Here is a 16,484-nt window from a genome sequence, read left to right as displayed (position 1 = left end):
TTTTCATCAGAAAACCCGGTTTCTACATGGCGGAGGCGCTGACTTATCGTGTCGACTGGGCACACAGTGAATGCGGCGTCTATCTATATATGTCTATGTTTTCCGTAGCCTGCTACAGGAAGGTACTCTCTCGACCATTGCCATTGGTTTCGCTCCTTACTATTTTCGTTATACTGCGGTGGTGGTTTCCTAAGCCTGTTATACTGAATTCCTTTCTCATTGTTTTCCGTTACTATTCTTACACCGCTACATGCTACGGCGGGCTTCGGCTAGTAAAGAATATTCCACTTCTTTGCTTTGAAAAACATTTGGTTTGCTGTCACATTCTGTTTTGGCTCATTGTCCATCTGTACGTTGAAGCATCGTCCTATCAGTTTTGCAGCAATTGTCTAAAACTGAATGAGAAGTCAAGCAAAATGACACCTTTTATTGGCTAACTAAAAGGATTACAATATGCAAGCTTTCAGATACTCTGAAAATGAGCAAATACTATTGCCCTGCACACTTCAGAAATCATCCTGCAACTTTTGTCAGTAGTCATGTCATCAATTAACACCAATGACCCACTTCCCTTGGCAGTCACGCATGTCAATGGCATAACACTACCTTCACCATGTTTCAGAGATGATGTGGTATGCTACAGATCATAAGCCGTCACTTCTTCATATTCTTCTCTAGCCATCTTTCTGGTACATACTGATCTTAATTTCATTTGTCCAAAGAACACTGCTCTGAAAATGGACTGTTTTTTTTTTTTTTAAATATTTGCTGACAAAGTCTAATCTGTCCTTACTATGCTTGAGGATTACCAATCCAATGGTTTGCACCGTGTGCCTGTATTTACTTTTTTGAAGTCTTCTCTTGATTGTAGACTTTGGCAATGATAGGTATACTTCCCAGAGAGTGTTCTTGGTTTGGCTAAATGTTGTGAAGGGTTTTTTCTTCACCAAGGAAGAATTCGATGATCATCTAGCATTTTTGTCTTACATTTTTGTCCAGGCCTTCTCATGTTGCTGAGCTCTCCAGTGCATTCCTTCTCTTTAAGGATATTCCACATGGTTGATTTGACCACTCCTGAGGCCTCATGTATAAACAGTACGTACGCACAGAAATGTTGCGTATTCCCGTTTTCACTCTCAAATCGCGACGTATAAAGCCTACACTTGCTGTAAAGCCACGCACATTTTCACGCTAGCTAAAACCCTGGCATACACAAGTTCTCTGCTCGGTTTTGGAAACTGCCGGCACTCAGCGTCAAAGCAGTGCTACTGTTCCAGTGTGGTTTCCCTTTCTTTTTTAGATCCACATTCTTGACGCGGCTTTATAAATACACTGAAATTAATCGTACATTGTTTATTAGTTTAATGCATCCGATTGTAATTAACCTGTAACAATATAATGGTCCACAGAATGGTCAAACTATTCTAAATACCATAGCTGCTTTAGCGTTGTTACTCTCACTGCACCTTCTTCTTTCAGCTGCTCCCTTTAGGGGTTGCCACAGCAGATCATCTTTTTCCATATTACTCTTACTGTACCATGCAGAGTATTTATATCACTGTATCGGAGTGTGGAATCACAGCTCTACAGCAGCTGATCAGAAAGAGAATTATCGGTATACAGCATCAAACACACGCTGCCTCAGCCATGCTGTCTACTAAATTGCTCTCATATGGCAAATGCTTCAGAGCCTTTCCTGTACGGACCTCGCGGTTCAGAAACAGTTTCATCCCAAGAACTATAAAATGCACTCAATCAGTTCATCAAGTGCTCCTTGTAGAACGCTTTGTACTTAAAAGCTGCTTTATTGTTCGTTTATTACGATTATAATTATTGTGTAGGTATTTAAGACTTACTTTACATTGTTCAGGTACCCATTTCCTTTATCATTCCAACCGTACCCCCAATTAACATGTCTATTGAGGTGATCACCATTGATCAAACAACTGTCACTTACCGAGTGGTTTCCATGCCCTGAGATGGCACCTGCCTTTTTCATTCTCTGTGTTACATATTGCATGGCCATATCAGGCTCACTCTTGATATCAAGAAGAACATTGTGTCTTATGTATTGAATGACTGGGACAGGTTCAAGGTGTGGACTGATGACGGTACAGGAGATAATTATACTACACAGGAGTGTGTAAGAGTGAAATGCTTAAGCCCTTCATCTATGGTTCTGCACGTGAGTTGATGGCTGCTGCTGAATTTTTCGGTTGTCGCTTTCAATTGTACTGAAATGGCCAAATATTTTACACCTTTGGACAACTGCCAATGTCTCTTAAACATCTTCGATTTACAGGTGATGATTTCAGTAGTGGACACTTTGATGTTTATGAATGTTTAAACTCTCAAAAACTGAATGCGAAGTTATCGATGAAACTGGTTGTATGCTTACAACGCTTGATAGATGCCGAATATCACTTCAACACAACAAGTCCTGCAAATACTGTCGTAATTAAAACAAACCATGAAAATCAAACCGATTATGACAGCAGCAATCCAAGCTGTGAGATTTGAGGCAAGATTGCTTTTCACATGGCCAACTGTACGGTGCATGCTCAAGAGTAAGCTCAGCGCACAGCTTGGTCATATTACAACTGGAGGGCCAAACTGACAACTTACAAAGAGATCCTTAACAAATAATTATTGGTATATTTTCCCTCAGTTTAAAAAGGTTTACCTTTAGGGAGTGGCAGCAGGCATTGCACGTACGTTACTTTTCACGCTGACCGGGATTTATGGAGCGGAAGAACGTGGAAGCATCTATGCACATTTTGAGCCTCTTTTTGTGCACACTCAAGCTATATAAATGCTGAATCTGGACACTGCATGGTAACTGTGTTATTTTTTTGTGCATACGAACATTTCCGCTTTTGTCCTTATGCCATGTTTTAGTGTGCATTCTACACACGCCGTTATGCATGAGGCCCCTGGTAATTCTGCTATTTCTCAGTTAGGCCTGTTTTTGCTTGCATGGCCAGCTCTTTAGACTTTATATTAAGAGTTCACAGCAACAATTTCCAAATGCAAATTCCACACTGGGAATCAACTCCAAACCTTTTACCTGCTTAATAGTTAATTAAATAATGAGAGAACTGATCCCAACTGGCTATGGAACAGCTTGTCAGTCAACGTTCCAAATATTTTTGAGCCCCTGAAAATTGGGAGACCATTTATAAAAATGTCTTGTTATTCCTAAATGGGTAATATGGTATTTTTGGTAAACCTCTTAAACCTGAAAGTCTACACTTCAATCACATAATGATTGCTTTATTTCAAATCCATTGTGGTGGCAAACTGAGGTATAAATATGAAAATTGTGTCACTGTCCAAATAATTATGGAGCTGACCAATTAATGAGGTACCTGCTCAAACATGGCTATGGAATACCTTGTCATTCAATTGTCCAAATACTTTTATGACCCTAAAAATGGGTGTGATTCCTAAATGGCTCATATTATATTTGTTAAACTGTTTGAATTAATGCTGAAAGCCTAAACTTCAATCATGTAATTCTTCATTTCAAACTCCTTGTGGTGGTGTATATAGTCAAAATTATGAAAATGGTGACACTGTCCATATACCTATGGACCTAACTATATGCACACCCACTTCATATGAAAACTGGATGAAGTGCTTTACTGGTCATTTAGAGGCTTCCAGCACAGCAGGCATGATGGATTAAAGCTTGGCCAAGATATTTCTGGATAGTCAGGCAGTTCACTGAGAAATGACAAAATGTAGCTGAAATAAACTGACCAAAAAAAAAAAAAACAAGCAACTAAAATACAGTCTGTACATCATATTCATCACTTTTGAGGTGTAACAGGTTTGTCACATCAACACACATTATAGTTGTGGCTCAGTGATCTGAATTATTATGTATAAGAGTCGTCAGTTAGTTGGTTTTGCCTTTGTCTCCCCTACTTTATTAAGGGTGTTATTTCCTAGATTTTTTTCTGAAACACAGATGGATCAAAGTTGCTCTAAATATATGCAAGTTCATCTATCAGGTTTTCTTTTATTAATCCTGAAGTGTCCATGGGAAGCTGTCTATGCACATTTTGAGCCTCTTTTTGTGCACACGCAAGCTATATAAATGCTGAATCTGGACACTGCATGGTAACTGTGTTATTTACTAAAACAGTTTGCATTCCAAGATTGTGCCCTACAACTCCAAAAATATTTGCATGCCGTCTTATATATTAATTGGCCATTATGAACTTTGCATTTAAACATAATCAATTGTACTTTATAATTATCCACCTTGTATGATCAAAGTATGAGTATTTCCATTTAAAATAAATTAAAAAGCACAGATTCCTACATAATTTACTCCAGTACAGGAGTAAATATAATGCATTACATCACTGGTTGACCACAGGCCACCAAGTTGGTAAGCTAATTCCATTTGTGATCCTTGAGACAGATTTGAGACAATGTAATGCTTTGAGAGAGGAGGCAATTGAGAAACAGGTCAATGTTCTTTTACATTATTATACATGTTGAAAATTTTTACTTTACTGTATATTTAAATCACTTTCATATTCTACTTGTCTGATATTTTCACTACAAAACCCTTTTAGTTATACTTTTACCAACATCCAAAACAATACATTATACATTTCTGAGTAAAACATATTTTTTATCTCCTAACAGAAGTACTAACATCAGAATGAAACACCATCATTAAATTTCTCATAAATATAAGAAACAATACATATTTGCATGTATTTAAAATATATACAAAATAATAACAATAGTTATCACCATTCTCCACTGTCCCCCAAAACCATTATTAATTGTTACCTGGAGTCAACAGGCACTTTTTGCCACTTATTTATTTAGCAATTGCCTTTATTCAAGGTGACTTATAGAGCCAGTTATTAAACACACAAGAAAGATTCTTGATAAAAAAAAATATCATCTCATTTTAATTTTGGTTGGTTTGTTGCTACTTCTTTGACATACTATAAAGCACTGAGTTACAGCCAGTGTAACTAAATGTGATATAGAAATAAATGCGGTTGTTGTCAATTAGAAGATGTAAGAATCAAATGTAAGCAAGAGGGAGCAACAGTACTATTATATAATTATACCTGTAACTAGACTAATATAAACATCAGTATCCTAAATTCTCGTGCCAGTATAACAGAAGCTATCCTGCAGGAGATAAAGTACTTCAAAAATATCTAATGAAAAGGTGCATTTTCAAAACACACCTAAGCATAAGTAAATTGGATGCCGTTTGAAAAGACAAAGGAAGGTTATTCCATATTTTTAGACCAACAGTAGGGAAGCATTGTTTAGTCTTGGCATGTCTGGTAAATGGGAGGATGGACAAGTACACAAGCATAGTCAAACCAGACTTCTAGAGGAGCAGAATCATCCAGAGAACTGTAGGTCAAGACAATAGTTTTGAAATTGAATCTTACAACACCAGGAAGCCAGTGAAAAGACTGGAACAGAGCAGCTTCATTCTGGAGGAGCTGAAGAGGTCAGATAGCAACTAAAGTAAGCCCTGCTAGAACATTATTAGTAATGTACCTGTCAAAAAAAACTAGAAAGGGCAAACTCACCCAGCGGAGTGCCTGTAGCAATAAGGCCTTTAAACGGTCATTCCCATACATAAGGTCTTTCTTCAGCTTCTCATAATCCAGCGAAGGGAGAAGAGGTACATCTTTGGACTTCCTAATAGGCAAGATTGTACAAACTGAATGAAACACCATTTTTTTTACGTATATAAAAGCTTTTCAATACCAGAGTAATAAAACAGATTCCTACATTGCAAAGAAATAACATTTATTTTGTCATTCCTAAAAATGATATGGTTATTCTGCCAACAAAGACAGGAAAGACTATTTATAGAAATGCTTGTAATCGATATATCTGTCTGCCACAACATTAAAACCAGCTGCCTAATATTGTGTAGGTCACCCACATGACACCAAAACGGCTCTGAATCCATAAGACATGTACTCTACAAGACCTCTGAAGAGGTCCTGTGGTATCTGGTAAGGAGATATTAGCAGTAGATCCCATAAATCCTATAAGTTGTGAAGCCTCCACGAATTAGGCTTGTTTTTCCGGCACATCTCACAGATGCACTACAGCATTGAGATCCGGGGAATTTGGAGGCCAAGTCAAAACTCTGCAGTCTTTGTCATGTTCCTAAAAAAAGTCCCAGAACAATTTTTGCTGTGTGGCAGGATATCTTATCTCTGCCACCGGGGTCACAAAAGCCATTTGTGTCAGGATGTGTCAGGAAGGGCATCCAGCATAATCTCTGTGCCAAATCAAACATGCACATAAGAAACAGAATTCCATACTGGCTCTGTCAAGGCCTGGGTTACCAACAGCCGCCACTGATGCTGCTGTCCAGCAGGGTATCAGCAGAAACTATACTACTGCTGGGCAAAGATGGTGAAGGAGAACAAGAAGGGGAAAACGAGTTTAGAGAAAATGGGAGAAGAGGAAGGGAGTGAGAAGTTCAGAGTTGGAACTTGGAATGTTGGCACTATGACTGTTAAAGGCAGAGACCTGGCCAATATGATAGATCAGAGAAAGTTAGATGAACTATGTGTACAGGAGATCAAATGGAAAGGGAGTAAGGCCAGAAGCATCAAAGGTTGGTGCAAATTGTTCCGCCATGGTGTAGATGGGAAGAGAAATGGGGTACAGAGAATTGTAAAGGAAGAGCATGTTAGGAGTGAAGAGAATGTCTGAAAGAGTGATGAGCATAAAGTCTGAAATTAAAGGGGCAATGTTAAACGTCATCAGTACATATGCTACGCATGTGGGATGTGAGATGGAGGAGAAAGATTTCTGGCATGAGTTAGACAAAATGGTGGAAAGTGTACCCAAAGAAGAAAGAGTGGGGATCGCCAATGTGCCTATTAAGATCCACTACTAAGAGAACAGTGTTGAGAAGGAGAAAAATGAAGGGCAGATGGTGGTTAACTTTGCAAAAGGGAATGAAATGGCAGTGGTGAGCACATATTTTAAGAAGGAGGAAAACTGGGTGACATAAGAGTGGATGAAGGTGCGCAAAAGTAGACAGACAATCTCCTGTGTACTATAGGAGATGCAATGTGACTGAGATTAGAGACTGTCAGGTGGTGGTAACGGATAGTGTAAATAGAAATTATCAAATGTTGGTATGCAAGATGAATTCAGATGTGAAAAAGAGGAACAAAGTGAGAATGGAAACCACGGATAACGTAGTGGAATCTGAAAGAGGAGGATTGTTGTGTGAAATTCAAAGAGGAAGTGAGATAGGTGCTAGGTAGATATGAAGACAAGACAGATGACTGGAATACCACAGCTGAAGTGGTAACGGAGAGAGCTAAGGTGGTGTGTAGAGTGACCTCTGGACAAAGGAATGTTAACAAAGAGACTTAGTGGTGGAATAAGGAAGTATAGGAAGAATGAATAGGAAGAGGTTAGTGAAAAAAAATTGGGATAACCAGAGAAATGACAAAAGCAGACAGGCTGCTGTACAAAGAGATGTGGTGAAAGATGAAGACAGAGGTGGTGAAGGTACAAGGGAAAAAGGCATATACTGAGCTATACAAGAAACTGGACACAAAGGAAGGAGAAAACCACTTGTACTGAACGGCCAGACAGGGAAACTGAGCGGGGAAGGACGTGCTGCAGACCAGGATGATAAAGAATGCAGATGAAAATTTGCTGACAAGCAGAAAGAGTGTGTGGAAGGAGTACTTAAGGACCTTTGAATATAGAAAATGAAAGAAAGTGTAGGTTGGATGAAATGGAAATAGTAAATCATTAAGTACCAAGGGATCAGCAGTGATCAGTGAGGGAAGATATAAAGAGGAAGAAAAGTAGAAAAGCAGTTTGCCTGGACAATATAACAGTGGAGACATTGAGATGTTTAGATAAGATGGCAATAGTGTTTCTAACTAGATGGTTTAACAAAATCTTGAAAAGCGAGAAGATGCTTGAGAAGTGCATAAGATGTATAGAAGTACCAATTTTCACATGCTAAAGCAATAGATAGTGCAGAGTAGTGAAGATGAGAGTGAGGGCAGGGTGGACTGGGTGGAAAAGAGTGACAGGAGTGATTTGTGATAGAAGTGTAACTCAAGAATGAAAGAGAAGCTCTATAAAATAGTAGTTAGACCAGCTATGTTGTACGGTTTGGAAATAGTGGCACTGACTAAGACAGCAGGCACAGCTGAACTTGCAGGGTTGAAGCTGCTACGATTTTTGATTGGAATAACGAGGGTGGACAGGATTACAAATGAATATATTAGAGGGAAAACACAGACACGACAGTTTGGTGTCCAAGTGAGAGGCTAGATTTAGATAGCTTGTGCACGTGCAGAGGAGAGATGAGGGGTACACAAGGAAAACAATGCTGAGGATGGAACTGCCAGGGAAAAGGAAGAGAGGAAGGCAAAAGAGGAGGTTTATGGATGAGGTGAAGGAGGACATGAAGGCAATCGGTGTGGCAGGAAATGATGTAAAACAAGGGAATAGATGGAGATACACTGTGACGACCTCTAAATGGGAGCAACTAAAAGAAGAAGAAATACAGGATGCATTATCCTACCGAAAAAGGCTGCTGAAATCAGGGAATACCATTCCCAGGAAGGTGTTAAAGTGGTCTACTACAATCTTTAGGTCGGTGGTACGTGTCAAAGTAATACACACGTGAATGCCAGGACCCAAAGTTTTCTGACAGAACATTTTCCAGGGCATCACACTGCCTCTGCTAGCTTCACTTCTTCCCATAGTGCATCCTGCTGCTTTCCCCACATGCCCACTTGTATGCGATTCCGGTAGTGTACAGGGGTCAGCATGAGGGCACTGACCAATTAGTAGCTACGCAGCCCAATACGCAGCAAACTGCGATGCACTGTATGTTCTGACACTTTTCTCTCATGACCAGCATTAAGCTTTTCAGCAATTTCAGCTACAGAAACTTTTTTGTGGGATCGTACCAGACTGGCTAGTCTTCACTCCCAACTGGTCTATTTGCATCAATGAGTCTTGGGTGTCCATAGCCCTGTAAGTCAGTTCATCAATTGTCCTTCCTTGGACCAGTTTGGCCCTTGTCAAAGATGCTGAAATCCTTATGATTGTCCACTTTTCCTGCTTCCAACAAATCATTTTCAAGAACTGACTGTTTACTTGCTGCCTAATATATTCCACTCTTTGACAGGTGCCATTATAATACGATAATCAATTTAATTCACTTCATTTGTCAGTGGCTTTAATATTGTGGCTGATCAGTTTATTTATTGAAACCATAAGTATGCTGTAACTTTATTTTTTTTTTATTTTTTTTTTAGAGGTTTCATTAAAATGTGCATATAAAAACAAAAAAAAACAGCCTAAGCAAATTAAGAACACTTAAAACATATAGACAAAATACACAGACATTAAAATAGCTGATATACATTAAAAAAAGTAAACTTTACTACAATGATAGTGCAATGTTAATGTAACTTATTTGCAACTGGTTAAACTGTAAATTTTATTCAATTCATTTCAATACAAAGGATCACTGACAATTTCAGAGCATCCTCTATATTTAGAAAGAGATGACAATAAATCACAGAAATCACCATTCAAAAACACAAGAAAACAAATTTATAGTTTAGATTTTCACTGTTGTACACAAAATCATTTTACAGAAAACGTTTATTTAACAAACAAAAAAAAAAAGCTTACAATGTCCCAAAACACATTAAACTGGATATCTGACATTTAGATTCATTTTTCAATTGTAATATTGTTTTTACAGCTGTTCAGGCTGGATCCCCAACCAAGTTCAATACATCAATAATTTGGTTATCTCTGTTTTCCATTAAAACAGGAGTTTAAAATTTATTCTATGAAATATTTTTTGACTTAAAACTGTAATATGTGTGCCCAGGTGTTGATATTGATGTTAATCCTGTCCCTTGTGAAGTAAAATTATAAAAGCAAAAGGAGTTACCCAAGAAAAATATTGCAGTGCCCATGACACAACAAACTTAAGACGTATTTGTCCTACTTACGGTGGTGCGATAGATGCCCTTAACATGGAGGATGCCTGAAACAAAATGAAAATAAAAAGTTAGCATTTGAATTCCCCATGCCCATGAGAACTGTTAACGTCTACCATTCTTCTTTTCAAGAAACAGAAATTTAACTACAGAATGGTGGATGCATTATATGTGCTAAATATCCTACAAATTGTGGCATTTTATATTTTTTTTAATTCCTTTATACAGTGATCTCTCGCTATATTGCGCTTTGACTGTCGCAGCTTCACTCCATCGCGGATTTTAAATGTAAGCATATCTAAATATATATCACAGATTTTTCTCTGGTTCGTGGATTTCTGCGGACAATGGGTCTTTTAATTTATGGTACATGCTTCCTCAGTTTGTTTGCCCAGTTGATTTCATACAAGGGAATCCTACTTCGTGGAAATTCATTTATCGCGGGACAGTCTCGAACGGATTAACCGCGATAAACGAGGGTTTATTGTATAACTGTGCGGAGAATATTTATAAACAGTGTGGGACAGTTTATAAGGGCTTAAAATATATAAAAATAACCATACAAACATATGGTTTCTACTTCGCGGATTTTCACCTATCGCAGGGGGTTCTGGAACGAGGAGGGATTACTGTATATTACTTAACAAAATTTAATTTACATCCAAAGATGAAAATAACCCATAGTATATTACAATATCCAACTTATCCAGTTTCAATATTGTGTCCTTCTCCACTGTCCTCCTCAGGGCAAACTAATGCTTATATACTCAAAACATGAACTAAGCCACCTCATCTGCCTAATATACTGGGTATATCTACACACCATTTGGTGAGTTTATATGTACTTTAATAACCTGTTTATTCATAGAAACCAAGTTTCTAAAATGGCAATAAACCCCTTATCCTGTTTTTTCACAGACCAACAACCCAGTTTCTCAAACCAGAATAACACATTTAGATTTCTTGGCGAGTAACCTGGTTATTTAGCCATGTAAACCCTTAACCAGGTTACAGTTAAGGATTTTATAGTCTGCACATGTCCACTGCATTCTATTCACGTGCGCATGTGTTAGCTACACCTTCATCTAGTAATGTTTTAATTAAAATGTGCATAGAAATTAACTAAATTGAGGGACTGTTTAAATTCATTCCCTCTCTGGGAGGAGGAAGTTGGAAGCCTGTCTTGATTACAGCGTGTTGCTGCACCCACCACACAACGAACCACACAGATTGGGACCAGAGTGTAGCCATGCAACGGGTGACATTTCAGCCCCACAGTCTTTACAGTGGCTGGAGTGCCAATCCTGCCACCAACCTCACATTTTCCCTTGCAAATTAGAGGACCTGCTTGCAGGTAATGTCATACCCAGGACAAAGAAATTCCAGGGTTGTTTATTATTCACAGCCACAGGCAGAAAAGTCCACAAGTTTCTTGATGAAAATGCTTGGGCAATCGCATTATTCCTTCTCCTGGTTAAAATAATCTGGCACAATCTTCAGAAACCACAGCTTATGGTGATGAGCCGAGCTACAGTTCTAAACTCATCATCACAATCTCATGAGTAATGCATTAGAAGTAACGTGTTACACGGTCCAATTACTTTTTAAAGTAACAAGTAACCAAATGCAGTACTCAATCTGATCTCAAAAGGATCTTACTGTAAAACACCATGCTCCCAGTCAACCTTCTAACAGAATGGCAGAGATTTAAGGTAGTTTGATAATGTGGCCCTTAAGATATCTTTATGTGAATGTGAGCATGTACAAGTACACAAACATCAATTTGCCACCATATAAAAATGTGCTAATGTCTTTGCAAAAACACAGTACTATATTTCACTTTCATATCTGTCAAATGAGATACCGATATCAGTAGCTTTATTTTTAGTCAAGTTTTTCTTGCAGGTTTGTAACAAGTGAGCACCCGGGGACAAAAGTCAGAATAGAGAGGAGAATAGTTTGCTTTGGTGTATGCCCTGATAATGCATGCCCTGAGAAATTAGTGCTAGCTGCGCAAAATTTTTATATATACTATTATGGGAAGCCAGAAGTTTAATTATTACGCAATTTTTATTCAAATAGGTAGTGTGGCATAATACATTGGAGGATTAGAATTTAAAACTGAGGGGAAAAATTGAATCCCCAGGCTCCATAATGGTAAGACACCAAGCATGTCATTAAACTGCACATGTGCCAAATGTTTTTTAAAAAATATAAATAATAAGCAATAGTACTATGGTTCTGTACTTGTAGATGATTTAGTGATTCTATAAATAACTGTACCATTACAGCACCCTTTCTATGTTGTAACTAGTCTACACTAGACATAAATATTGAGCCCTGGTAATATGGGTTTCTATTTTGGGGTGAGCAAGGGTATGTGCAATTTTATGACCCCATCAATGCACTGTTTTGAAGTCCTGGAGAAGTGCAAAGTGTTGCTGTAATTGTGGAAATCCATTAGACTTGACTAGGATAGACCTGTATTATGTTACAGTGTAAAGTCAAGATTTTAAATTTGTTAACGTTTGATCCAGATATAATATACTGCAAGTTTTCCCCTATGTTTGGCTTTCAATTTTAAGAACATATTTTTGGAGCAAAAATGGCTCCTAAATTTGATTCATGTACCTTCCAAATTATGAAATTGCCTTTTTTATTTTTAACTGCATGTATGCTCTACTCTTGTAAAAGAGAAACAAAGGTACTATTTTTTTTTATTATTGTTTTGTATTGTGGACATCTTTGCTTGCTCCTCTGTCAACCTAGCATTTACTTCCTCATCTTGCGGTCTACAATCAAAAAGGTTATTTGCTCCAACCTATATTTCCCAAGCCCAAATCAGAATCAAATATAAAATTGAAGTCTTTTTGGGGATAGTTTGCAACAGTAAAGTTCAAGAAGAACTGAGCTGTTTGTCGTGTTAGCTAATCTTTACTGTTTTTTTATTTAAAAAAAAAAAACAAAAAAAAAAAACAAAACAAACAGGTAGGTAAGCAAGAAAAGACCACAGTGCCCCCCATATAGGGCTGTGAGATCGAAATTCACTAATAGAATATAATTCAAATTTACTTGAAGGAAAATGCTGACATTAGATTTTAAAATAATGGTTATTTAGTTTACCTCAAACTAATTTTCAAACAGTGTTACCGCAGACATGCTTTTTCAAAGCAGTGGGATTTCGCAGATCTGATTTTACATATCAGTTTTTTCGTAATGTTGAATTGGAAGCTTGTTATCTTCATTTGTAATACTTACATCAACCCCATCTGACAACACAGCTTAAGACAGTTTTTCTAACCCACTGCTCTGCTTTTTTGATTAACACAGCAGTTTTATTCTAAATACATCTCTGGTGCCCTAAAAGTACAGTTCTGCTCCCAATTTTGTCCCAAATCACTCCTAAACCAGTAATCCTTAACTGGTATTTAATGATAAGATGCTCTAATTAATATAATCATAATTCTGTCTTATGGTTTATTATTACAATTTAAAATCTCCCTTATAAACAGCTTCTTCAGTGTCATCAATGCACATTTAGCTACACCCCCCAAACACACGGTGTTTCCATCTTATTACGGTCCATGCTGCTGCTTTGACACAATGCCTAAAAGAAAGAGGCATCAATAAAAATATGAAGGACACCTTTGTTAGTTTCTGTTTAATCCTGTCTACTACTCATTATTGCTGGCTCCTACTTGAAAGTGGAGTCCACACATATTGCTTTGCACCAATGGCATTTTTGTCTAGTTACTATTTTTAAATAACTACATCCTACATGTTTTGTGATTTTCTTCAAATTTTTTCTCAAGGCCCAGAAAGCCGCTTGGGTTTTTTATGAGGTCATGGGAGATTGTGTCTGGTTGTCATCACTACAGGCAGTACTAAGTGTATGCAGTTGTACTTTCTTTCTGATATTATTACTTTGTATGCATCGAGTGTCCTATTTTGGGGAAAGGCTGTTCTTTGAAATGTCCTTTCATTTGAAGGCTGCAATATTCACACAAATGATTCTTAAGTTTTTTTTGTTTGTAGTCATACTGTGAGAAAAATAAATATATGGTAATGTAGTGAAGCACTGTGCTACTGCACATGGTTCTCAAGGATTTAAGCTTCTTTTCGTGGCCGATTTCACTGTCCTAATAATACGTAAGGGGCTTTGAATAGGTTGGAAAAGCATTATATAAATATAATTAATTCATTCAAATATATATTTTGTTCTTTTATATTCTAATCTCATTTGTTGGTTAATTTGGCTAAGGTTCAAGGACCGGTCAGTGAGAAAGAGATGGCGCCGACTGGTGTTTCTTTGTTTTTATGTTTTAGTTTATCTCAACGGCCACTGTCCTACGATCGTGATTCTATACTTAACATATTTTCTTGCTTGCTTTCCTCTCAATTTTCATCTCCTGATGGGATATTATGTGAATCTTCACCTTTGTTTTATTCATCTGCTGACTTCTTCACCTGGACGCCGGTGTTCACCTGTATCAGTGAGCTGAATACCTCTCGGAGACGCAAACGGACCCGCCATCGCCGTGGAAAAAGAGCCAGTATTGCTGTTAAACAATGCCAACTCAAGTCCCAAAGCTTGGATTCTCGATGCCTGCGAGTTGTCTATGACCCATCTTCTCCTGCACAGGACTCCATCCCTGGTTCATGGGCGCTGGACACCGGATTAAATTTCTCCATTTCAAGGCGGCATCACTCTTCCTCGGTGTGCTCTCGGGGAGTAAAGTTGCTAATCTTCTCAAGCTCACCCGTGCTCATCCTAAAGTGAGATCTTCTACTTCAATCAAGGCTGCACTCTTGAACATGAGATCAATGTCTAATAAAACTTTTATTCTGCAAGACTTTATTATCTCAAACAATCTGGATTTCTTTTTCATCACTGAGACCTGGATTTTAAATGGTAACTCTTCATGTTTTACTGACTTGGTACCATCAGGTTATTCATTTTTTTTTTTTTTAACTCTCCCCAGTTGACTCGTCATGGTGGGAGTATTGCCACGGTTTTTAAAAGTATGTTCTTGTGTAGGAGTCTTACAAGGGGTCCGTTTAGCAGCTTCGAACTGCAACTTTTCGAAGTGTGCAGCTCCCCTTCTTTGTTGTTTGCTGTGGTTTAGAGACCTCCTATAATTAATGATATCTTCATTTCTGAATTCTCTGATCTCCTGGCTGATATTACCCTCTCCCATGACAAAGTATTTATTGTTGGTAATTTTAACATTCATGTTTGTTGTCAATCGAAATCTTTGGTTAATGACTTTTTATATGTTTGGACTCATTTGATTTTATCAAGCATACTAATACGCCAACTCATTCTCTCGGGCACACCCTTGATCTCATACTTACACGTGATATTTCAGTTAATAATATTGATTTATGCGATGTTTCTTTTACTGATCACCTTTCAATAATGATGGATTTGAATATTACTGTAGATGTCCCTACTACTAATTGTGCTCCGCTCTGGTCTCGCTTATTAAATTCTTCTATTATATCCGATTTTAAAACCATATTCTCTAGTCTTGATGTGCATATCCAATATGATGGTATCGATGATTATGTCTTATTTAATTCTTCTTCTAAAACGGTTTTAGACTCAATTGCTCTGCTCAAGATTCATTGTAATAAGGGAAGACCTGCTCCCTGGCTAAATTAACTACGTGATCGCTGCGCCGCACCTGTCGAACTGCAGAACGGCGTTGGAAAAAAGATGGACTGATTGTTTCTAAACAGATTTTTATGACTTCTCTATTCAACTTCCAGGTTGCAATTAAGAAAGCTAAACATAATTTCTTCGCTGATTTAGTATCCCGTCATTCTAAGAATCCTAGGGTCTTATTTAATTCAATTAATGTGTCCATTCATCCTCATTCTGTGATGGGATTAAATAGCACTGTTCCTTCATGTGAGCAGTTTCTTTCATTTTTTGTCAGTAAAATTGATAAAATCCGATGTGGCATTGTTCGAACTGGCTATGAACTTCCTACTGTTAATCATGGTATTGTCTTGGAATCATTTGATCTTGTCTCACTTTCACAGTTAAAAAGAACTATTGACACCCTTAAACCAGCTCTCAGTCTTCTTGATATTGTACCACCGCCTCTGTGGTGGAAGCCTTTGATGTTTTGAGTCCACCTTTACTAGCCATTATCAATGTTTCTATTAGAGAGGGAGTTGTGCCCCCATTTTTTAAACATGCTGCAGTACGTCTAAAAAAGGCACAATTAGATCCTGGAGTTTTAGCCAATTTTTACCCGATTTCCCAATTGCCATATCTGGCTAAAACATTAGAAAGAATTATTTAGAATCAATTGGTTGATCGCCTTAACTCCAATAGTTTATTTGAGATCTACCAATCTGGCTTTAGGCATTCTCGTGGTGTTGAGACAGCCCTCCTTAAAGTATTCAATGACATCTCTATTATTACTGACTCAGGTGGCACTGCAGTCCTTGTCC

The 16,484-nt window shown here is 37.8% G+C and overlaps 1 protein-coding gene across 4 annotated transcripts in view; it reads right to left on the bottom strand.

Moving 5' to 3' along the window:
* LOC120537348 (lisH domain-containing protein ARMC9) overlaps positions 1-16,484 on the bottom strand; it is a 167,161-nt gene that overhangs the window by 81,841 nt on the left and 68,836 nt on the right. For all 4 annotated transcript variants that reach the window (XM_039766253.1, XM_039766261.1, XM_039766236.1 and 1 more), the window contains 2 exons: positions 10,032-10,066; positions 5,583-5,694 (listed from right to left, as the gene is read on the bottom strand). In XM_039766253.1, coding sequence (XP_039622187.1) covers positions 5,583-5,694; positions 10,032-10,066 — 147 coding nt within the window. The remainder of the gene's footprint in view (positions 1-5,582; positions 5,695-10,031; positions 10,067-16,484) is intronic.

The sequence above is a fragment of the Polypterus senegalus genome, chromosome 1 (genome assembly GCF_016835505.1).
Source record: "Polypterus senegalus isolate Bchr_013 chromosome 1, ASM1683550v1, whole genome shotgun sequence".
In the NCBI taxonomy this organism is placed as follows: Eukaryota; Metazoa; Chordata; class Cladistia; order Polypteriformes; family Polypteridae; genus Polypterus; species Polypterus senegalus.
This window is presented reverse-complemented; position numbering and strand designations above follow the sequence as displayed.